The sequence below is a fragment of the Zingiber officinale genome, chromosome 8A (genome assembly GCF_018446385.1).
Source record: "Zingiber officinale cultivar Zhangliang chromosome 8A, Zo_v1.1, whole genome shotgun sequence".
Lineage (NCBI taxonomy): Eukaryota > Viridiplantae > Streptophyta > Magnoliopsida > Zingiberales > Zingiberaceae > Zingiber > Zingiber officinale.
This window is the reverse complement of record NC_056000.1, coordinates 7,278,861-7,304,720: the sequence shown is the minus strand read 5'-3', so window position 1 is coordinate 7,304,720 and position 25,860 is coordinate 7,278,861. Positions and strand designations below refer to the sequence as shown.

The 25,860-nt window shown below is 36.6% G+C and overlaps 1 protein-coding gene and 1 pseudogene across 1 annotated transcript; one reads left to right on the top strand and one right to left on the bottom strand.

Annotated features, from left to right (window-relative positions):
- The first annotated feature begins 1,190 nt into the window (after nt 1–1,190).
- Nucleotides 1,191–5,589, top strand: LOC122010474 (subtilisin-like protease SBT4.3). Its single transcript, XM_042567015.1, has 10 exons — nt 1,191–1,274; nt 2,779–2,863; nt 2,939–3,034; nt 3,120–3,357; nt 3,458–3,971; nt 4,089–4,174; nt 4,250–4,459; nt 4,541–4,652; nt 4,738–4,951; nt 5,051–5,589. The coding sequence occupies exons 1-10, from the start codon at nt 1,191–1,193 to the stop codon at nt 5,587–5,589; spliced, it is 2,178 nt and encodes a 725-aa protein (XP_042422949.1).
- Nucleotides 5,590–11,710: 6,121 nt separating this feature from the next.
- LOC122010473 lies at nt 11,711–16,109 on the bottom strand (annotated as a pseudogene).
- Between the last annotated feature and the right edge of the window lie 9,751 nt (nt 16,110–25,860).

The window sequence follows — 25,860 nt, the reverse complement described above, 5'->3', positions numbered from 1 at the left end:
CGCATCCTTACATTCCTGCTCAAGAAATTTATGAGCAAATATAATTCTTGGAAAAACTCCTACTGTTAAACCGGGATGCTTTGCTTCAAAAGCTGTTTTGATTCTATTTCCGAGATCCCCTGTCATTTTTAACCAAATTTTCTCTGAAAGTTCTGGTCCTGCAAAAAGGCGTCCAGTCTTTGCTGCCAGTCTCATATAATCATTGATATACTGAATGATATGCTTAACATTATCACAAGATAATTTCTCTAGATCCCTGTATGCCGAATTTTGAACTTCAGTTGAACCCTGAGTAGGGTCTTCGGCAGAAAATACACGTCTCATTTGGGATAAAATATTTTGTGTACCTTCTCGTCCTTCACTGATGGCAATAAGGGCATCATATTCGGTAGGGTAAGTCATTCTCCATTGAATCCATGTAATCTTCTCAATTTCTCCCAACAGATTTTCAATAAACTCTATTTTTTCTTTAGAGTCTGAGAAGGCTTGTGCTGCCACAAAATTCTTGGTAATTGATTCCCATCTTGAGAATGGGTCATCAAATAAATTTAATTGTTCTGGAATAACAAATAGGGCCCCACTTTGTTGCTGTGCTGATGGTAGGGTCCATAATTCATTATTCATTCCTCCTTTGAATTTTGCCTTAGGAGGTTGCTGCTCGTATATGGGCTGAAAACTTGGGCCTAGAGTATTATTAGCTGGTGGATATCCAGGTGGCCCCATTGCTGTATCTTGAGGGGGTCTATATGGAGGAATTACCGTACTAGTTGAATATATCTGTTCTTCCCCCATTAAATTTTCAGTCAACCTCTGATGACATCTAAAGCAAAATAACTTATCTTGTAAATAATGTTGGCTTCTACAAATTGCGAAGGAGAAGCTCCTTTGGCTAGGAGTGGTAGAAAACCAGGTGGCGGCAACAAGCTCATTAAGTCTAGCAGCAAGGACAGAGACAAGGAGGAACTTCTACCTTGTGGTCGGCGGTTGTGGATCGAAGTTCGGCAGCAAGGAACCTGGCTGAAGTCCGGTGGGCTACTGCTCACTGGGAGAAGTCTACTTGCGTGAAGGAGATGATTGAGATGCCAGATGATCCTCGTCGGTAAACAAGAAGGATGAAGGCAGGGGGTCACTGGCAGAAAGGAAAAATGCCGAGCAGCTCTCGCTCGGCGCGAAGAGGGAGAGTTCAAGCGATGGCTTTGCAGTTTGCACCTTCTGGATGGGAAGAAAGCGAGGATCTCGTCGACTCGAAAAAAAAGTTGCGAGAGCAGATGGAGGTAAGATTGCTGCTCGCCAGCAACAAGGGAACAACTTCGGCGACAACAGTCATGTGGTCGGTGAGGAGTGGGATCGTTGTCGACACATATTTATTATGATTGTGATTTATCTATGTATAAAATAAAAAATATTATATTACATTTCGAATTTAAGAATTTTAATGAATGTAATTAATAAAATATTATATTACAATTTTATTTCATCGATGTAAACTAGACAGGTATTTTGAAAATTAAATGGCCGTTTAATAAATATGAAACTTTGTAGTATATCATTCAAACTTCAAAAACGCCCTTGGTAAAATGTTGCATTTGATTTGGTTCACAATTCACACGATACAATAAAAATAACTAAAATAACTATTTTTTTTAAAAAAAAATAAAATAGATAACCAATAAAGATTCAATTAGTTTAATTAATAAAATTAATTAGATATAAAATAAATATTATTTCAGTTGACGGTAAATATTTTAGTCATAAATTAAACAACATTTCTTTTGTTAAAGTTTAGGTTCTAATTTTGATTTCTGAAATCATTAACATTTTTAAATTTAAGAATAATTAAAATAACATTAAACCCATAATATACTAATTTCATATTATGTTAATACAAAAATGCGAAATTTGTCCCAAATTATAAGACTATTTCATTTACGAATATGAAAAAAAAAAATAATCAGTCTAAATTTACACCTTTATAAGAGAAAAATTTATTATGGAAATTAATCTGAAAAAAAAAATTAGCACTGTTCTAGGTACATATCTTATTTACATTAAAAAACATTAATATTTTTTATAGAAAAAAATTATGAATACAAAATCATAATATTTAAAAATTATCTTAATATAATTATAATAATAAATAATTATATTTAGTGATCAAAATTTGTTTACTGATATTTTAAAATATTTTATTAGCTAAAGTTTAATATAATTATGAATCAAATTTAATATATATAATTACTAGTTAAATTTTTATATCTGCAAAATTCATTTCGAGGATAAAAAATTAAAAATATAAGTCAAAATTATTTTTACTATGAATGATTTTAATTATCAATTAAAATTATTTTTTATTGATAGTTCTAAATATTTCATTGGTTAAAATTATATTTGTTTAGTAAATTACCTGTACAATTTATTTTAGCCCCTAGAATTTTGCCAATAATCATTTCTATTCTAGCAGTAACACCGCGACAACTGACAATGTAATTCATCATGTCCATTGATCCTAAACTCTCCATTAGTTGGCATCCATTATAAAATTCCATGTACCTTGATGGGCATTGACAGAAACTCATAGGATCGGAAGAGTAATGACTTCTCCACTTTCGCATCAAATTTCTCTTGCCTTTTTCGTATCCTTTATTCTTTTCTTTACGTCAGCATCTTCAAATGAAGAAAGAAAGGTAATTCCGAAGTTTGTAAATTTGCATTTTGAAAAGTGTTCTTTAATCTGTATTATTACAATTAATATTACCATACATGAATGTCATCCTGTAGGTATATATTGTGTATATGGGAGCTCAACACTCATCCCAGTACCCAACCTATGAATTCCATCTTAATTTGCTTAAAGAAATTCTTGTGAACTGGTAATAAATTGATGTATATATAAATATTATATATTTTATCAAATTCTAAGACTAAAATAATTGATAATGCAGCTCGCCTAGTGAGTCTTTGGTGTATAGCTACCAAAGGAGTTTCAGCGGATTTGCTGCCAAACTTTCGATAGATGAGGCAAAAAAATTGAGCGGTATAATTTCCATTGGAGGGAATAGTTTGAATTGTAGATATGTTATAAATTAATGACAATTTAACATGAATTAATTATATTATAGAAATGGAGGGAATAGTTTCAGTGTTTCGTAGTAAAACGCTGAAGCTTCACACGACGAGATCATGGGATTTCCTCAACTTCCCACAAAGAGTAAACAAGAATCCCATACTGGAAAGTGATGTCATCATCGGAATGATCGATACTGGAATCTGGCCGGAATCCAAATCCTTCAACGATCATGGATTGAGACCTCCGCCTAGGAAATGGAAGGGTGCTTGTGTAAATATGACATGCAACAAGTATACTCATAAAATTCGATCATTTGCAATATCTATATATTTGACTTGATTTAAAGTTGTTACTAATATAAATTTTTGATTGATTGAATTATTAATTAAGTAAAATCATCGGGGCGCGCTACTACAATAGATTTTTAGGTGATTACAAGTTGAGCGAGCCATCGCCACGCGACTTTGAAGGTCACGGGACTCACACAGCATCCACTGCCGCCGGTCGAACTGTCTCCCACGCCAGCCTCTACGGCCTCGCCAAGGGCACGGCCCGAGGGGCTGTGCCGTTGGCGAGACTCGCAGTATACAAGGTGTGCTGGTCATTCGGGTGCACAGATCCAGATATCTTGGCGGCATTTGACGACGCGATCTCCGACGGCGTCGACATCATCTCCCTGTCTGTCGGCCATTCCACCGCCGCAGATTACTTCCGGGACTCGATAGCTATCGGCTCCTTCCACGCCATGGCGAACGGGATTTTGACGTCGACCTCTGCGGGGAATGCAGGGCCATACCATGGCACAGTCATCAACGTAGCACCGTGGATGTTGGTCACGGCTGGGAGCAGCATCGATAGGCACATCATAGACAAGGTGGTCACCGGAGACCATGTGTCCACTTTGGTGAGTAATCAATTAATGCAAAAACTTGTGTTAGTACGTAATCTTATTTATGTGTTATTAGTAGATCATGTTGCATGAAAATAAGTAATTATTATTAATTTCGGTGGGAAAATGCAGGGAGTTTCTGTCAACACGTTTGCGACAAAAAATAGGGATGATCATCCCTTGTTCTACTTGCAGGGAAATGCAACTACTTCACCAGGGTACGAAGATAATGCTATATATATATGCGGAATGATATATTCAATAATTATCAAACTTGTCTATTGCTGTTTCAGGGATTGCACTGCTTTGCCAGATATAAACATTGTGAAAGGGAAGATTGTTCTCTGCAAGTACTTCTCTGACGAAATTTTTAGTACAGGCATTAAAGGATTGATATCTATAGATGACTCTTCACTTGACGTTTCCTACTTATACCCAGTTCCATTCATTACAGTCAGTTCCTTGGATGGGCTCAAACTTTTGAGCTACATAAACAACACTAAGTGAGTGTTTATTTATAATATTTCGTAAATAGAAATCATAGGTAGTAGTATTAATCCGTGAATATATATGATCTTGGCCAGAAATCCCGTGGCCAACATCCACAAAAGCGAAGAAGTTTTTGACTCCGAGGCTCCCCTGGTTGCTTCGTTCTCATCGAGAGGCCCAAACACCATCACCCCTGACATCCTCAAGGTCATTAATTCATCATTCAGTTCGATTATTTTGGCATATATATATTTTTATTGCAACTTGGAAATGTTTATGTTTGCATATGCAGCCTGATATAAGTGCTCCAGGAATTGACATTTTGGCCGCCTGGTCACGGGTTGCACCAGTGTCAGGCATCATCAACGACACAAGGGTCGTAAAGTACAACATAATCTCGGGCACTTCCATGGCTTGCCCCCACGTAACCGGCGCCGCCGCCTACGTCAAGTCTTTCCACCCAAATTGGTCGCCGGCAGCCATCATGTCGGCGCTCATGACGACAGGTCTCATGACTAAGCATTATATATACCTTTGTTCTTCAACCCTGTTTTTTGAAGCTAGCGAAATTTCTCATTTTAATTTGTCGTCCATGCTTTATACAGCCAAACCGATGTATCCTTCGGCCCGCCAAGACGAATTATCGTATGGAGCCGGGCAACTGAACCCGGTGAAGGCCGTCCACCCAGGTCTTGTCTACGACGCTGGTGCCAGTGACTACGTGCAAATGCTCTGTAACTCAGGCTACAACGAAACCATGATCAGGATCGTCACCGGCGACGCCAGTTCCTGCTCTGCCAGCAGCAATGGAACGGCGAGGGATCTCAATTACCCTTCCATGGCCTTACATGTTCAGTCCGGCAAAACCTTCGCCGCGAAGTTCTTGAGAACAGTGACCAACGTCGGCGGCGCCCGACGCTGCAGGTACAAGGCGGAGGTCTGGGCTCATCACAGACTTAATGTGGTGGTGAATCCTAGAAAGTTGAAGTTTTCGGAGTTGAAGGAGAAGAGGCAGTTCACTGTGTCGGTTTCAGGCGGGCCATTGCCAGGGAACTCGACGGTGCCGGCGACGGTCATTTGGTCGGACGGGCAGCATCAAGTGAGGAGTGTGATGGTTGTCTACACGGATTACACAGATTTCTGATCTTGATCGATCAATGACAATGTGTAAGAAAATATTATATTACAATTCTATTTTATCAATGTAAACTATTGTGTATGATGGTAATTATATTAAAATTATATTACAATTCTATGTTCTATTTTGAAAATGACATTTTTATAAATATGAACACTAAAAAAAAATTAATTTAGAAGCGGTTTTAAAACTAACCGGTGATTTAAACCATCCAGCCACTTTTAATGCATACCTTTAGAAGTGATTATTAACTGCCTGTGAATATTTTTTATAGACGGTCCTAAACCGATACATGCATGCATAAAGACGACTTGTAGAAGCTGTGATTGACCGTGCGACATAGATATCGATAGAGGCAAACTTCGGTAAGCTTGCTCGTTGATTTCGATAAAGGCTAGGCTTGCAAGGTTGGCAAACACTCTCTATCAGGTTCGATTATGAACTCGCATGTATAATTCCTAAATGAACACTTTGATCTATGGTTATATCTAGCGCATGTGTGCATCTTGTATGTGTGTGATATGTTAGTTGTAATAATTTAGGAAATTATTAAAGTTCTATTGTTTGTGTTTTTTTAAACAAATTTTTAAAATACGTATCCGAAAATCCAGCAGTGTTCCTTTAGGTTTATCTAGGTGATGATCCATAGTCTCTTTAAATAAATTCTAACAATTAAATAAATTATTAATAAAATGAAAAAAATAAAAGTAAACTTAAAAAGTGAAATATATTATTACCGCGGCTCGTTTTGCCTCATCATCAAAGGTAGAAAATTCACATATTTCCTCAACTCAATTGTTGTGTTCCAATATGACTTAGTTTTCTACTTCTCTTGAGATTAATATGATAACAAATTCACATTTAATACCAAATATTAACAACATAAATTTGTATATCAGCGCAACAACTTATATTGCTAATTTACACATTCCACCAAAAGCTAACTATATACATTATATTCATTGTAATCAATATCTAGAATCCCATAAAACCTTAGAACTTCAAGGATAAGAGCATTAAAGTGTAAAATAGTAAATGAACAGTGAGAAGCTAACTGAAAGGAAGAAAAGAAATAATTTTGATTTTTACAAACTTATATTCCAATGATGAAATACTAGTGTGTTCCTGTGCATGAGTCTCTTTCTTTTTGTTTGCATTTTCTCTATTGATTTTTGAAGATCTTTGACATAAAAATTTATAATAAAATTATAACATCTATAAACATATATCGAAAGCAATTAATATTAACTGTATCTCAGTAAACTTCCAATAGTTATATAAAACTTTCCAAATTTGAAGCGTCAGCCCATGAGGAATGGGTCATATTGCAACAAGCTCTTCTAGTTGAATATTTGAATCATATGTTATAGCATTCACTTCAGTCCTCCACCATCTCCATGTGGCCCCCGATATTTGCATTATAACTCTTCTATGTCAATTGAGGATACGGAAATGTGCCTATAAACATAAAATGAAATATGTTCATGCTTTAAATTCAAAATTGAAAACACTTGTCAACTTATAGTAACAAGTTTTCATGCATCATTTAACTTATTTATCGGCATTTTTATTTAATCTAAAAAGTTTAGAGGCAATAGTACAAGTCCATTCCATGCAATAATCCTAATAAAATTTACACGCGTCAGTTGAAGATCACCCCATAAGGCTATCCCCTTTTATTAAATTTTACTACTAGCACATGATCGGGGTGTAATTCATGAATATCTCTCATAATAATCTTGCCACGTCTTCTTTGTTGAGCTTGGGATGAAGAGATTACCTCATTTTCATTTGAAAAATATAATTTTCACTTAGTGCTGCAAAAATTATTCACTGTTTATATCCAAAAATATTTTTCACCTTGGTCATTAACCTTCTCATTTTGTGTATCATTTTGTATCTTCAATGGTGAATAAAATGTTGTCTTGTGATTCATTTTCATCATCTTCTCCTCTGATACTCATCTTTAGCTATTTTGGATTAGCTTTTGTATTCCTTTGTTTGCTATTTTCGAAAGTTACCTAAAAATAACAATATAGAATTGTATGATGTTAATCACAAAGATACAAAACAAATAAATATTGTAATTGGGGGTGGTGATATATTCCATCCATCTTTGAATAGACATAGGGCACTAAAAAAATACAAGATATTTTATCCACTCAATCTAAATGCTTATTCAATCTATCCAAATTATGTGTCAACCACTGACTCCATGCACCATTAGTCAAAGAAAACTTGAATATCTCATCTAAAAGAAATTCTAATTTAGATACAAGTATGTTTCCATTCTAAGTACAAGCTGCTAGTATAGATGAAGGAAGAACCTAGCACACAAAAATTTAAAATTATAATACTTAAATGTATAGGGACCAATTCTGGTAGCTCAGATTTATACCAAAAGGTGCTTCTATAACTCTATCTGCATGCATAAGATGCTAAAATGCTAAAAATTCACATTCAAACAACCACAATACTTGTATTTGATGCTACCACAAAAAAGAGTTAAAACCCAAAGCAAATCCCCATGATCTTTATAAAAGTAGAAAAGACTCATGTTCAAATCCAAACAAAATTAAATCTTTGAACATGTCCAAAGCAAACCCTCATCCTCTGAACTATAAAATTAAGATGAAAAACTACTCTAAAACTAAGCTAAAAAAACTACCTTGGAAACCTAGAAATCGGCTAGGGTGGAGAAGCAACAACATAGGCTTAAAACGCAACACAAAGAAGAGTCGATTATAATGGTTAGATGCAACAACACAGGCTTGCAAGGAAATTGAGAGACGACCCAATTGCTAGTCGTGGAAACAACGACACAAGCAATGAAGAGAAGAATAGTCAATGAAATAGGGTAGGAGTGTAAGGTAAGGTAATGGGGAAGGAGAGTAATCGACATAAAGAGGGAATGTAAAATTTTGGGGCGGGAGTGCGAGGGAAGTAAATATAAGTGTTCATTTATTTTATTTATTAATATTAATGTTATTATTTAACCAATTTAAATTTATTTTTTTATAAAAAATAAAAAATATATATTAATATTGTACACTATAAATGTTAATATTAATTAAGGACCATTGAGTAACATGATTTGTGGTAAATCTACACGAAAGTGTTGTCAAGTAATAATAAAATTGAATTCACAGGGACTGGGGATCAAGTACTAGATTACCAATCAAACTTAATGGCCTAGATAAAATCAAAAGTGTTGGTTGTCATGATTGCAAATCAGAATCTAAATGTGAAAAAAAAGTGAGAGGGTGAGAGAGAGAGAGAGAGAGAGAGAATCTGAAGAGGTCACAAAAATAAGCCAAAATGTGATCAAAGCAAGTAGATAGAGGAAAGACAATCAAAGAGAATGATCATAGGGCTTCAGTTTTATTTCAGTGCAAGTAAACACTTGATCTATGTTTTAATGCTTGTCCTCAATATTAGTTTGTGTAGGTAGACAATCCTAAGGTATCCCATGTGAACTTTTGCTTCTACAGTGACATACCAACCTTAAGTGCGCGTCTAACGTATTAGGTATGATCTAGTAAGTTCTATGATTTCCTAGGGTTCCTCGCGAAAAGCTAAGTAGCACTTTCGTATCCGACTCTCTGCGTCTCGGCTGTCTACGAGTCTGAGGGTCGGGTTTTCCTTTTGGTTTATCTCCGAACTCTCATGGGATATGAATCTTGTACTTTTGGCATTGAGATCATGTTAAAATAGTAGATCCGGACCATAATCCAACACATCATAGAAGCAAGATAGAAAGCATGCATAGATCAAAGCAAAGTGTTTACATCACATATGAATTACTCCCTAACCCTAGACTCTAGTAAATTATCCCATAATCAAGGCGTTATAACCAACAAACATGATTAACAATAGCAATCAAACAATTTTAAAATCAAAGAAAGCAGAGAAAAAAAAGAAAATGCTCAGATTGCTTAAAGAATCCTCCTCCTAGATACTCCTGATGACTCTTTGGTGCGTAGATGGCTTTGGAATAGCTTGAAAGATTCCTCCGCCGCCTTGGGGGTCCTTGGACAACCCCAAATTAAGCTCCCTAGTTTTGATGAATGAATCGTCATTTATAGTCACTTGGGTTGGTTGCTCACCACGGGTCGTGTCGCTGGGCACGACCACTTGTGACGAGGTGTTGCGCAATCAGATAGCCACGAGTACCCGTGGTGTGGCGGTCGAGTATGCCACGGCCAAGCTGTGGTGTGGCAGCAAAGTCTGCCATGGGTTGTGACACTGGCCACGACCATCCGTGGTTTGGCGGCAAAGCCTGTCATGAGTCGTGGCACTGGTTACAGTTGCCCGTGGCAAGACGGTAGAGCCTGCCATGAGCCGTGGCGCTGGCCATGGTCGCTCATGGTAAACAGGGCTCCATGCCTTGGTCTTTTTGCTCCCTGTATTGCTTTAATCTTTACTCCTGTCATCCATAATAAACAAGAGTAGTATCTAAGAATAATAAAACATAAAAATGAAGTATAGAATCAAGTTATCTCTAATTATGCATGCAAAAGTAGGTCAAATGTAGTGAAAAATATGATGAAAATCTTATATATTTCATAGTTTTCATTAGACTGATAATAAAACTGAAAGTTTTATTTGTTCATCATAATAAAAATCATTCTTTAAATTAAAACACAATTTCAAAATTGAGCTAAATCCTTAATCATAATAACCAAAAACTCTTTTATAAAAATCACCATATAATTTTAAAGTAGCATTATTTTCAATCAATAAAATTATATATATATAGAGAGAGAGAGAGAATTTCTTCCTAAATTGACAAACTTCAATTATCATAAGAATAAAAAACAATCAGACAATCAAAATATATTATAGTTTCTAGTGGACCTTTTAAAACCTTGCAAATTACACATCATATTTAATTTAAATCTAAATATACCAACTAATTAGGCTAAGAATTTTCTAATTGCCAATAACCCACTGTTGGCCCAAAATAGTTTACCTCTATGGTTGAAAAAAACACATGATATTCCTATTGGTTCCTTTGGCAATCAGCTAGAGGGGAGTGAATAGTCTACACAATAATAACACAAAAATACCTTTCTTGACTTTATAGTTTAACAATAATCAATACTTGTATAAAAGAAATAAGAAACTAAAAAGAAAGAGACACAACGAGATTTATTTGGTTACAACCAGGGAGGTTATTAATCCAAGGAAGTTGAAAGCTCACTAAACTCTCCTTTAGGCGGAGAAGCCACTTTACATACATTAAAGCACTAGATCAGAAAGCTAAATTAAAAGAGAAATGATTACAAGTGTTCTATCTAAACTTTTGAGACCAGAGTTGTATTTATAGCCCTAGTCAAGACACTTGGAAGGGTTCCAAGCGCCTGGGAGGATAAACTTTTATCCCCGTCGCAATGAAAGGCGCCACGTCGCGTTCTGGATAAAAACCTACTCCAGACGCTCGGATTTGGAAAGTCAACATTCTGTTGACTTTTTGTCGAAGTCTTCTGGTCTGGTTCTGCTTGCATTGGTCCGGGTCTTCCGCTCTAGCTCCGCTTGCTTGAGTGATTTCGGCCATCCGAAAAGGGCTCACCCGCACCCAACTTCTGGCCTTCGAGCAATCTTCCGCTCCGACATCTTGTCCCTCGGAAACGTCGTGCGCCTCCTTCTCATCCTCCTGCATACTCTTCCACAGCATCTCATCCCTCGGAAGCACTGAGCCTGTCAGCTCTCTCCCGTGTATCAACTATTGAACCTTCTATACATCAGTTCTAATTAATTTAACTTCTACTCTATTTACATCCTTTAATATTGATTCCATATTAGAAAAATTATTATGAATAAAATGTATCATATCCATATCATCTTCATTTCCCATGTTCTATGTATCTCTTAGTGTGTGAGGAATGACACAATACCAATCTTGCACCTTTGGATCACGAGCATAATAAACCATTTGAGCTTGCATTGCAAAAAAATCAATCAAAATTGTACGATTCACAATAAAGAATCAATGAAATTTTCTTCATATAAAAAAGAAAAAGACCGATCAATTCATTACAAAAAAGAAAATTTCTATACAGTGTATTTATGGCCGAATCAAAAAGAAAAATTAAAAAAGATAAAATTAAAATTATTAAATATTAAATTAAAATAAATTATAAAAGAATAAAAAATAGATAAAAATATTGATGCATAAAATAAATACAAAAATAGATAAGAAGAAATTCGTCCACCTCCCGTAGATTTAACTCCTTCCCCTATAAATAAACTTGCAACAACAACCCCATTGATAATTCCATCAATTATATTTCTATCAAAAAACTGAGTTAGTTTGGTTAATTCCCTTATACCCAAGGTAAAAACTCTAGTATAAAAAATATCTATATAACCATAATTGTAGGACCAATTGTATATTCTATTTTTTATTTTGTCCAAGAAAATTCTTTTAGGACCTCCTTTTATAAATGAATTAATGAATTCCAAATTCTGGAACAATGAATAAATAGACCCATATAAAACATATGCTATTAATAATCCAAAAATAGCTATACTTACCGAAAAAATTGCATTTGTAAAAAATTCATACCAATCCACTGAATAACTCACATTGGGATGTAAAAGATTTGTCGATGGAGTTAACCATTTTGATAATATATCAAAATATATTATTCCATAATCAAAATGAATTCCTATTGTTCCAACAAACAAAGTAAATAGTACCAAAACAAACAGAGGGAATAGCATAGTATTGTCCGATTCGTGAGGATACATAGAAGTATAAGTGTACTTTTTTTCGAAAGAATATGATCTTCTTTTTTTTAGATTACTAGATATTCTATATCTATCCTTTGAAAAAAAGAAGACCATATTTTCTATTTTTGATAAAAGAAAATTTCTATCAACTTTTTTTGGAACTTCTTTTCCCCATAAAGATATTGAATGGAACAAGCTATTATTGGTACTATTGTAATTTTTACAATTTATACGCAAATTCCCATCAAAAGTAAGTAAGTACACGCGAAACATATAAAATGCAGTTAATCCTACTGTGAAAGAAGCTATTATTGCAAAAATTGGTGAATACAACCAACTCTCATTAAGAATTTCATCTTTGGACCAAAAATAAGCAAGAGGTGGAATACCACAAATAGAAAGTGTACCTAATAAAAAAGTAGTTCTTGTAATTGGAACATATCTTTTTAAACCGCCCATCAGAATCATATTCTGACTTTTATCTGGTGAATATCCAACAACAGGTTCCATTGAATGGATAATGGCTCCGGATCCCAAAAATAATAAAGCTTTAGAATAGGCATGAGAAAGCAAATGGAATAAAGCAGCTCGATAAGAACCTAGACCTAGAGCTAACATAATATAACCCAATTGAGACATTGTAGAATAAGCTAAACTTCTTTTTATATCTGTTTGAGCAAGAGCCAAGGTAGCTCCTAATAGTACTGTTATTACACCTATTAAAGAAATAATATTCATTATGTAAGGTATGGATATAAAAAGAGGAAGAAGTCGAGCTACAAGAAATTTACAAATCAGAGTCCTATATCACATGTGTAATTTAGCTAATTACATATTTTACAAATAGTTAAATCACATCCCGAAATAAACAGCTAACCCCAAATCATTAGATAACCTTGGTTAATTTTCCTTATTAATGAATTCAAATCTAATCCCAACTCTAGTTCAATCCATCCAACTGATTAGATTAAATTAGATCTTTAATTAATCTTAATCATTTCACAATCAAACTAGATTAAATAATCCTAAACTTTCCACACCCCCCCCCCCCCACTTATGATAGATTTAAGCATGTATCACCTCCCCAAAACTCACCCAAATTTGGAGGCTCCTCTATTGACTCATGGTCGAAGGTGCTTGCTATCGAAAATTGTTGCTAGAGCAAGGTGGAGTTATTGATCTCCAAAACAAATACCCTAAAACACAATAAACACGTTCACATCTGAGCGTTAGACCCAAATTCTTAATCCACAACCTTTAAACTAGACAGCTTACCCTCAATCGATCCTCACTTTCTGGCTAGATTGATATCGCTTGGCTAACATAATGCTATTTGGGGGATTTTGCTCAGAACTTCACAAGGGACCAAGGGGTGAGGTCTAGCACTAATCCTAGAGGTAGAAGGATAGATGGAGTGGAGAATATAGTGGCTGTAGCTAGCCACCCATGGCCAAATCCCTGCTAGAGTCAAATCTCTCTACGGGGAGGGAGAGAGCTCAGTCTCTAGCAAAGGTTGGATGGTATAGATGATTTTGGTGGTCAGATCTATGGCTCATAGGTGCGGCTATGGGAGATCGAAGCTAGGGCTCGAATTTCCCCCTCTTGGTTGAAGGCCAGCCCATGCAGAGGTGGTGACTCAGGGAGAAGGACGACTGCTCGACGGACTCAAGAGATTAGTGGAGGAAATAGGTGGCTCAGCCGACGGAGGAGAGGGGGGGGGGGGGGGGGGGGGGGTTCGATGATGTCGGCATGATTGGGATTTTGGTGGCATCAGGTGTGGAGATGCAACAGATAGAGGAGTCAGGGAGGAGAGGGAGAGAAATGGCGTTTAAAGATTTAGGTCATTGTAGTAATACTTATATAGTTAGAGTTTAATCAACTTAATTAGCATAAGAGTGATAAATCCCATTTCTCCCTTTAATGAGGCCATATGGGTTCAATTCTAACCCCAAAATATACCTAAAAATTCCCATAATTTTCTTAACTTTATTTTGTAAGTATCCTAAGGTAATTTTGATATGGTCAACCAAGTTAAGTTAGGTCTTGTGTATGTTTGATGTCTTGTATCTAAGTGTGCAGGAACTTAATTAGGAGCACAAGAAGTTGAGCGAAAGACACAACTAGCAAGAAGGATGACACGGAAGAGAGTAAACAAGCTCAGTGTAACCGAGAGATAAGGTGCTGCGGAAGAGTACACTCAGGGGTGTAAATGAACCAAGCTGCTCATGAGCTATTTGAAGCTCGATTTGATAAAAGCTCATTTGAGCTCATTAAGATAAACAAATCAAGCTCAACCTTCACAATACTCGGTTCGTTAGCTCATGAACATGTTCATTAATAAGCTCATGAATCGACTTTTAAATGAAAAAAATAATAGTTTTGATATTAAATTTATAGATTTTACACTCATGAAAAATATAGACAAATATGTTAAATTTATTTATTAGAATAAAATTATAAATTTTAATAAGAATATTAAATTTTCTCTAAATATATAATTTAATTTTTAATGAATATTTAAATTTATAATTTATATGTATTAAGCTTGTTTAGACTGGATAAAAGGTTAAATAAGCTCGTGAGCTATGAATATATTTGTTAAATAAAGCTCGAGATCGGCTCGATTATAAACGAGCCAAACTCAAACATTCAAGAGTTCGGCTAGACTCGACTCAATTACACCCCTAAGCACACTGGCGGATGAGAAGGAAGCACGTGACATTTCCAAGGGACGAGAAACCAGAGTGGAAGATTGCTCGAGGAGAAGGACAGAAGATGGATTCGGGTGAGGCCAATTTCGAATGGGGTCAAAATCACCCAAGCGAATGGAGCCAGAACGAAGGAGAAATGGGACATTCAACTAAATGTTGACTGTCCGAGCACCTAGGGGTGTCTCCTTAACAAGACGTTGAGCAGGGACACGTCAGCTAAGTCCGGGCACCTGGACCAGGATAACTTTATATCCACTAGCTATTGTCGACCTGGATAAAGTTTTATCCACGTCCAGGTACCCAAACCCCATCCAAGTGTCCAGAGTTGCCACATTAACAAATGGTCAAATTCGACCAGTGGGCTATAAATAGAGCCCTGGTCTCAATAGTTCACAACAACATTTGTAATCCAATTCATTTTTCCGTCTACTCTCTGTTTCTATACTTAAACTGTTGTGAGAGTCTACTCCGCCAGAAGGAGATCTTCTAGTGAGCTTTTCAACGCCTTGGACTAGCAATCTTCTGATTGCAAATCAAGTAATTCCTATGCCTCTTCGATCCTTTATTTTAAGTGGTTTCTTTTTAAACAAGTGTTTCTTAATTTAGTTCAAAAAGTTGAGAATGATTGTTGCTTTATATTTTCAGGCCAATTCACTCCCCTCTTCTCTACTGCACTAGTCCTATATATTTCTCTGACAACACTTATTATCTAATTGTTGTATCTCACATTTATAATTTCTTTCCTTTTTTATAAGATAGAAATTATAATTCAAATATAGGGATTTCTTTCCTTTTTTTATACTTATGAATCTCTGCAGGATACTATAAATTCTAAAACATATTGGACCTCAAAAAATGAGTATCTAGTAGGAACTAGATCTACCAAATGGTGTAGTGAAGGTACTAGAGAAGGTGAATGTGATGGTCCTGCATGTACTAGCGAAGGGGAATGTAATGGTCCTACCTGTACTGGCGTAGGGGAATGTGATGGTCCTGCCTGTACTGGGTAAGGTGAATATGATGGTCCTGCAGCTTTATCAAGGACGGGCGTAGGTACACTGCTAGGTGATGTCTGGCCATGAGAACTCCGTCAACGTCCACCCTGTTTAGGGATGTTCTAAAAATTCAAAAATAGGATAAAGTTAAAAATATAATGATGCATAATAAATAACTTGAAAAAAACTTACCATATTTGTTAAGAGAGAGTATGTGTGATTCCTATAATGATAGATATCACCTCTAATTGTAGGGACCGAAATGTAGCTAGAGGGGGGGGATAGCTCGTCGCGATCTCGTGGTTGTCGTTGCTTGCTTCTTGTGATGATGTGCAGCGGAAAATACAAGAAACAACACACTACAACGCTAACACATAGATTTACTTGGTATCCACCTCAAGAAAGAGGTAACTAATCCAAAGATCCACCCACCCACCACTATGAAAACCCTCCTTTACGATAACTACCAAAGGGGCCTTAGCTTACAAGCTCACAATACAACAATAAGCAAGAAGGAAGCCAAATACAAATAACTCTTATAAGATTTTATACAATAAAACTCTAGCTTCTTCTTCTTCTTGTCGTAACTCGCCTCTTGACTTGGACGTGCCTCCAAGAATCTTCAAGACTGGCGGGGAGAGCTATGGAGAAGCTGTGGAAATCGCCCTTGCAAACTCGTGTAGAAAAGAATGAAGTTCTACCGAAAAAATCGCACGCCAATGCCTTTAGCTGCACCAACGGTCGAATCCCAATCGATTGGATTGCTCCGAATCGATTGGGGAGACTTTGGATCAATCGGCCGATCGATCTAGAGCGCCTCTGTGCTCTATGGAAATCCCCTGAATCGATTGCCCAATCGATTCACTGTGTTTCATGCGATTCCCAGAGATATCGCACGAAAATCCAATCTCCCAATCGATCAGTCGATCGGTTGGAGGCTCCCAATTGATCGGTCGATCGATTAGGAGGCTTTCTGTGCGATCGGCAAGGGCTCCCAATCGATCCATGGATCGATTGGGAGAAACTTTTGTCGCAGGTGCTCTCCCAATTGATCAACCGATCGATGGGGTATGAGTCAATCGATCAGTTAATCGATCCAGCTCTTGTGGACTTGCCCAATCAAGTCCAAAGCCCCCTAAAACCAACATCCGGTCAATCCATGACCTATTGGTACATCATGCCTAGCATCCAGCCACACCCAGCCAATCTCGAACTAGCCTTCTAGCCTCCTCCATCAGCCTTGCGTCCCTCGGATATCTCCCATCCTTCACGCCTTGCCTTCAGGAGCTTCCTTCGGCCTTATCCTAGTTGTTGGATTATACTATCACACTCGACTAACCTCGAACTAGCCTTCTAGCTTCCTCCATCAGCCTTGCGTCCCTCGGATATCTCCCCATCCTTCACGCCTTGCCTTCAAGAGCTTCCTTCGACATCATCCTAGTTATCGAGTTCTCCTTGCCAAGTCACACTAGGACTTACCTTTCCAAGACCACATGCTTGGACTTACAACCTTTGCCAAAATCACACTTGGACTTTCTAATTACCTGGCTCCTCACCAAGACTTTCTCCTTTGCCAAGATCATACTTGGACTTTCTAACTGCCTGGCTCCTCACCAGGACTTTCCAATTGCCTGGCTCCTCGCCAGGACTTTCTCCTGCCTAGCTCCTCACTAGGACGTTCCCGTTGCTTGGATTCTCACCAGGACTTTCTCTTGCCTAGCTCCTCACTAGGACTTTCCAAATGCCTAACATCTAGTTAGGACTTTCCCAGTCAAGTCTCCTATCAACCTTGACCTACTTGACTTGTATTCTCATCAACCTGGTCAACCCTTTGACCATCTCCATAACCGGACGATTGCTCCAACAATCTCCTTATATTGTCAAACATCAAAATTCAAATCCCGACTCAAGCTTTACTCAACTCAAGCTTAGTCAAACTGGTCAAACTTGACCTAGGGAAATTGCCCCAACAATCTCTCCCTTTTTGATGTTTGACAATACCTCTAAGTTAGGCTAAATCTCATAGTCTTAACCTCTTCTTTATACCAAGACTAAATCCCATAGTCTTAACCTCTTCTTTATACCAAGGCTAAATCCCATAGCCTTGACATCTTCTTTATCACAAGGCTAAATCTCATAGTCTTAACCTCTTCTTTATACCAAGGCTAAATCCCATAGTCTTAACCCTTTCATGATAAGGCATGAATGAAAGTTTCCTTCATTCTCTCCCTTTCCTAGAGGGCAAACTCCCCCTGCTTGGGATGAAGGCCTAATTTAACCTTCCATTCTCCCCCTTTGTCACACATCAAAAATTGAAAACAAACTCTTCTCCATAAGAGTTAACTCTACGTTGTTTACAACCTCATATGTTGTTAACAACCCCACAATGAAGATCTCATATTCTTCATTGCCGCCAAAGCTCCCCCTTGAGCTCTACTCACTTCACAATGCTCAACCTAGAGCATACATCAACTTCCCAATGAAACTCCCATTCATTGTATTCAATGCTCTCCCTTGAGCAGTAATCATTTTTTTAATGCTCATCCAAGAGCATTTTTCAACTTTACCAATGAAGGTCCGATCCCCTTCATTAATCCAATGCTCCCCCTTAAGCAATAATCTTCTTCTCAATACTCATCCAAGAGCATTTTTCACTTTACCAATGAAGGTATGATCCCCTTCATTAACCCAATGCTCCCCCTTGAGCAGTAATCTACTTCACAATGCTTATCCGAGAGAATTTATCATCCTAACAATGAAGATAACTAATCTTCCATTGCTCCCCAATACTCGACCCTGAGTATTATTCATCATGAAGGTTTAACCCCCTTCCAAGGTCCTTGAAATTAAATTTTCATGCATTCAAGGAGTAGCGCCCCTCTAAAAACATGGTCAAACTTCTATTATTGCACCAATAATGACTTGGAAACCCTAAACATATAGGAAACCTAAATTGAGAATTTGGAGGTTCAAAGATTCAAAATTGAAACTAAACCTCAACATAAACCTCTACTTAGTCTTCATTAACCAATCTATCCTTGTTTTCATCATGAAAACTCCCCCTAAATATATATAAAGGTGTTTCAAGGGGTTAGGAAAGGTTTTATAGACTAAAGTTGGTTTAAAATGCTGAAAACAACCTTTTTCAGCCAAAACTTGCACTTCAATCGATCAATGGATCGATTGAAGTAGTGTGGATCGATCAGTGGATCGATCCACTACGTTTCTGTTCGCGCAAAACGCCTTCTCAATCGATCGCCCGATCGATCGAGGCAGCTCAATCGATCGGGTGATCGATTGAATGACTAATATGTTTGAAAGTTGACTTCAGCCAACTTCAAAAATTCTCCAAAAATTTTACAAAAGTCCAAAAATCGTGAAATTTCATGTAGATATTACTTAGGGTATATATTATCAAGAAAAAATATTTTCTATGAAAATATTTTTTATTTTCAAAGATTGACACAAACTTAAAAACTTGTAAAAATTTTAATGTTTTCTTCAAGTTTGTGTCTAACTATTCAATGATGATCACTATCAAAAGATAATCTTCACCAAGGTTTTCAAAAAGCATTTTAAAATCATTTTAAAAACCAATATCCAACCATGTTCTTTGGGCTCAATGCACATGACTTGTACATTAGCTTTCCCAATGATTGGAAAACATATAACTATGTGTTTTGATGAACCTAAAACTCAATAAGATGCACTAAATCAACATCTTGAGTTTTGTTCACCATCCTAACATCTCACTTGTATCTAATGTGTACTAAAACACATACAAGTCACCTTATGATTCTTTGTGAGATGTATATTTGGTTTTACCCTAAACTAAGGGATCATGCATAACTATCTAGGCATTAGAAAACTTATTATCATCCACCTAGGATGTCACTTGGTGTCATCCCACTTGTTGGGATATTTACCATTTATAATAGATGTCATTTGTCCTTAATAGCAAGGAAATTAAAATAATGCATGATGTTATATGACATACATCAAAATAAATAATTTTCCAAACGAAAAGCAAGCTATAGTTACATGATGTATGTATGACATGACATAGTATTTTTTTTATGTTTTTATAATAAAAATAAATGTAAAAAAATATCATGTCATGACATATGATGGGCAATCAATCATGGCAATTTTAGCATAAGTAAAATATACCTAGATAATCTATCTTAGTATCCTTAATTCTTAGCTAAACCTTAAAATTAACTTAGATTGCCTATTTCTTGAGGAAATGCTAAAACCCAACTTGGCATGTCTTTCATCCTTTCCTATTTGTGCCAATTGAGATTAAGAATTAAATCCTCAAAATTTTGTTTGGCACACATTACTCCTTTTAAGGATTAAATATTTAGATTAAGACTTAATTTTACTCTTAATCCCTTAAGAACATACTAATATCTCAACTAGACAAGTCTTATCCTTTTTCAAGTGTACCAACTTACATTAGATGTGATTCCTCAAGGTTTGGCACAACTTACTCTTCCAAAGAGTAATTGATTTGATTAAGGTTTAAAATTTTCCTTAACCCCTTAAGAGAATATCAAATTTTTAACTTGGTATTTCTTTTTGTGTTTGTGCCAATTTAAATTAAGTTTAATTCCTCAAATTTTGGCAAATTTATCCTTCCAAAGGAGTAATCACCTTATATTTTAAGTCCGAATTTTCCCTTGACTCCCTAAGAACATACCAAAATCCCAACTTGGTAGTTCATATGATTCTCCAAATTATGTCAATTTAATTCAAACATAATTCCTTAAGATTTGGCATATGTTACTCTTTCCAAGAGTGACAGTTTGGATTAAGGTTTACATTTTCCTTAATTCCATAAGAAAATATCGAATTCCAAATTTGACATTGCTTTTGCTTCTCTCAAGTGTGTCAATTTAAATTAGATTCAACTCCTCAAATTTTGACACATTTTACTCTTTCAAAGAGTAACACTAATAATCCTTTTCATTTTCAAAGGTTAACAATAACCTTGAAAATGCTCTCAAGTGTCAACTTTAACAAGGTTGGGTTAACTACCCTTCCGATTGGAGTTGACACTCTCTAAATTCATTTAGGGTGTAGAGAATATGCTCCTAGGAACCCAAAAACCTATTGATGCTCCTTGAATGCTCTAGGTACTCACTAGGGATGACTTCCCTAGATACCTTCCTAAGGACCTTTCTTAGCTTCTTAGAAGCCTTGGTCACTTCCACTAGGTCACTTCTAGGGCTAACTTCCCTTGTAATCTTCTTTGTGACTTTGTTTGGCCTTTTTGAAGCCTTAGTCACCTTTACTAGGTCAACTCTAGGAATGACCTCCCTTGTGACCTTCTTTGTGACTTTGTTAGACTTCTTAGAAGTCTTAGTCACATCGATCTTGCCATAAGTACTCTTAGGAATTTCTTCCCTTGTACTTTTGACTTGACCTCTAGTCCTAGGGTTGGTTCTATAACTATATGGAACCCTATGAAAAGAAGTCACATCCTTCTTAGCCTTACGCTTGTATCTCAAACCTTTATAGCCATTGGATGTCTCTTGTCTAGCTTTTCCTAGGTTGTGCTCATTTTGACCCCTAAGCATATTTTTCATTCTTGCTAGGGTCCTTTCTAAGTTATCAAGTCTTGACCTCAAGACTAGGTTCTCCATCATTAAATCCATAGATTTGGATTTTTCTTGGCTCCTATGAGCATTTCTATTCTTAGGTATATATCTAGAGTCCTTGGTGTTATTGCCTAAGTTGTTATTTACCTTCCTAACCTTAGGTGTGGCAAATTTAGCATGAGGAGGAATATATTTGTCCTTGCTTCTATCATTCCTCCTAATCTCATGGCAATTAGCATTTGAATGATGTACCTTATTTCTAACATGCTCTTTACCATTTCTAAAAGGAATTGCATCATTAAATGTTACCTTGGGTTTGCTCTTAAAAGCTCCCCTAGACTTGTGCTTCCTCCTCTAACTTTGATTGGCCTTTAGGGCATTGACTCCGGTAATGTCCATTTTGATTGCATGAGAAGCACACAATGTGCTCCTTGCTCTTGCGTTCCGTGGGACCAATCTCCTTGGGCTTCTCCTTGCCCTTGGTACTACTTTGCCCTTCTTCTTGGCCAATTTGGGACACTTACTCTTGTAGTGCCCATGCTCCTACACTCAAAGCAAATGATATGATTTTTATTATTCACAATGCAAATTTCTATACCATTGCTTGTAGGGGTAGCACTCAATCCTCTATTTGATTTATCTTTGTTGTGGAGGTGGCATCATCATCTTCTTCTTTTTCTCTTGAGGGTGTGGGTGCTTCCACCTCTTCAACTTTCGAGGATGTGGATGCTTCCACCTCTTCCTCTCTCGAAGATGTGGATGATCTCTCATCTTTCGTTTCCTCTTCTTCCTTCTCCTCCTCGAATGTTGACATCGTGTCAACATTGGATTGGTCCTTCTCCTCTTGGACCACTGAGCCATTCTCCTTGGGCTCCTCCACACCTTGGAATTGTGTAGGGTTCTCATGATATGCAATGATTTTTTTCCAAAGATCATTTGCACTTGTGTATTCACCTACACTCACAATAATATTAGAGGGTAATAAGTTTAACAATATATTTGTTACCTCCTTATTCGCCTCTGCTTGCTCCCGTTGTTCCTCGGTCCAATATCGAGGACGGAGGGGCTTCCCTTTCTTATCCATTAGAGCTTCAAATGGGTCCTCCAAGACCACCCATTGGTTCCAATCCATTTGGAACCAAGTCTCCAACCCTGTCCGCCAAAAATTGAAGTCTTCTTTGTCGTACGGAGGTGGAATTCGGATGTCCCATCCGAGAGGTCCTTCACTCTCCATCTTCTTCTTTCTCTAGCTTCTTGCTCTCTTGGCGGTTAGTCCGTAGAAGAGTCATCTCGCTCTGATACCAATTGTTAGGACCGAGATGTAGCTATAGGGGGGGTGAATAGCTCGTCGTGATCTCATGGTTGTCGTTGCTTGCTTCTTGTGATGATGCGTAGCGGAAAATACAATAAACAACACACTATAACGCTAACACGTAGATTTACTTGGTATCCACCTCAAGAAGAGGTGACTAGTCCAAGGATCCACACACCCTCCACTATGAAAACCCTCCTTTACGGTAACTACCGAAGACGGAGAAGCCTTACAAGCTCACAATACAACAATAAGCAAGAAGGAAGCCAAATACAAATAACTCTTACAAGATTTTATACAATAAATGTAACACCCACGAAATTTTAATAGGTATATAAATATTATTTTCCTTAGAGCATAAAGAAATGAAAAGAATAAGAGAAAAAGGAAAATAACAACAAAAGAAAATATAGAATAAGAAGAGGTGAGGTCAAGGATTGAACCTTGAACCTCCCACAATTGATGGAGATAAATTGATGAATGATAACCATTAGGATAAGGAGAAATAATTGGATAGAAAGGAATGAAAAATTTAGTTAAAGGAGAAAAGGAAACTAAGCAAAAAGAACAAGAGAAAACCAAGTTGCTTACCTTCTTTTCCCTCTTGGTTAAGAAAAGGGAGCAAGCAAAAGAAGGATTGTCTACTTCCCTCCCTCTCTCTATTTTCGTGGGAATTAAAGGAGTGGGGGAAAAGAGGAGTTGAGGGAATGAATGGGGACATGTTTCATTTGGCAAAGGGATAAATAGGGTTAGAGAAGAAAAACAAAGGATTTAATTCATTTTCTTCTTCCTCCTTCTCTCTTCCTCATTCTTCACCGAACCAAGAAAAACTTCCCTCACCTCATACCAATAGCTAAGTTAAGTTCTTCTCCAAGAAAGCTAATTTCCGAGAAGAAACCTTCAAGTTCTAGCCATTACAAGCAAAGGAAACAAAAGGAGGTACAAGAAGAAGAAGCTTCCTCCTTCCTTGATACCTAGAACACTTTTCTCTCTAAGGAAAACCACAAGCGAAAGGAAGTAAGTTCCCCTCACCTGTGGTACAATAGCTCTTATTTTTCTATGAAGATTCGGTCACATAAAAAACTAAGAAAGCATCATGAAGAACTTCTAACCAAGAGAAAAACCAAAGGAAGGACCTAAAGAATGAAAGGATCTAAAATTAATATGCTTGATATTTCTCTTGTAGCATGTATTTTATGGTAAGGATTTATCTATGTTAAAATGTTTGGTAGAACTTAAATTCATGAGTATTCGGCCATGGTAGAACTAAGGACCCAGGAGAGCTTTAATTTAAAACTAAGCATGCCAAGATTTCCTTAAGATAAGTTATGAAACTATTATGATATGCCATGATTTTATGTTAAGTTGAACTCTATTTCATGTCCATGAAGGTTCGGATATGTTTAGTTTTTGAAGCCTAGGAGAATTTAAAGCAAAATCTAAGATGCTCATGATCTCCTTGATGAAATGTTATGTAGCTAACTTAATGTTCTTATGTTTATTGTTGCATGGAAATTTAATTCATGTTCTATAACATTCAGCCACATCATGTTCAAGGACCTAGGAAACTTAGAACCTAACTCAACCATGCTCATGTTATTCCTTGATATATTTGCTATGAAAGTTGTTTAAGGTTCTCATGCTTTTAGGACACTTGAACCTTAATTTTTAGTCCTATAGTATTCGGCCACTTCATGATTTAGGACTTAGGAAACTTAGAACCTAACTCAACCATGCTCATGTTATTCCTTGATATATTTGCTATGAAAGTTGTTTAAGGTTCTCATGCTTTTAGGACACTTGAACCTTAATTTTTAGTCCTATAGTATTCGGCCACTTCATGATTTAGGACTTAGGAAACTTAGAACCTAACTCAACCATGCTCATGTTATTCCTTGATATATTTGCTATGAAAGTTGTTTAGGGTTCTCATGTTTTTAGGGCACTTGAACCCTAATTTTAAGCCCTACAAATTTCGGCCACTTCATGATTTAGGACTTAGGAAACTTAGAACCTAACTCAACCATGCTCATGTTATTCCTTGATATATTTACTATGAAAGTTGTTTAAGGTTCTTATGCTTTTAGGATACTTGAACCTTAATTTTAAGTCCTATAACATTCGGCCACTTCATGATTTAGGACTTAAGAAACTTAGAACCTAACTCAACTATGCTCATGTTATTCCTTGATATATTTGCTATGAAAGTTGTTTAAGGTTCTCATGTTTTTAGGGCACTTGAACCCTAGTTTTAAGCCCTACAAGTTTCGGCCACTTCATGATTTAGGGCTTAGGAAACTTAGAACCTAACTCAACCATGCTCATGTTATTCCTTGAAATGTTTGCTATGGAAGTTGTTTAGGGTTCACAAGCTTGAATAATAGTTTTTAACCCAATGTATACTTGATAAGTTTCGGCCATAATAAGTTGTAAGCTTAAGTAACCTAGAACTTTACCTAAACTTGCTCATGGTGGTTCTTATGGTATAAGAAATGATGCTTACTTAGGGTTCACATGTTGGTATGAAGTTTTTTACCAAAAACCCAACCTATATGGTTCGGCCACTAAAAGACATTAGGGTTAGAAATTGAATTATGTTTTCCATGTATCTTATATGCCATGATTTTGAGATTTCTATGCTTCTATGTTTAATTATGCACACTTATGATCTATACATGATGGAAACCCTTATGCTATGGTGTGTATTATTTATGATGAAGCTATGTGCAAATTTATCCATGATATATGTGATGAGCTGTGTGCCCAATCTATGCATAAAATATATGATGTGCTGTGTGCCCAAATCTTTACATACCATTATGATGAGCTGTGTGCCCAAAAGTCTATATGGTATGATATGATAAGTGACATGATGTGCAAGAAAAGATAAGAACCATGATATGTAAAACATGCTATTTTAC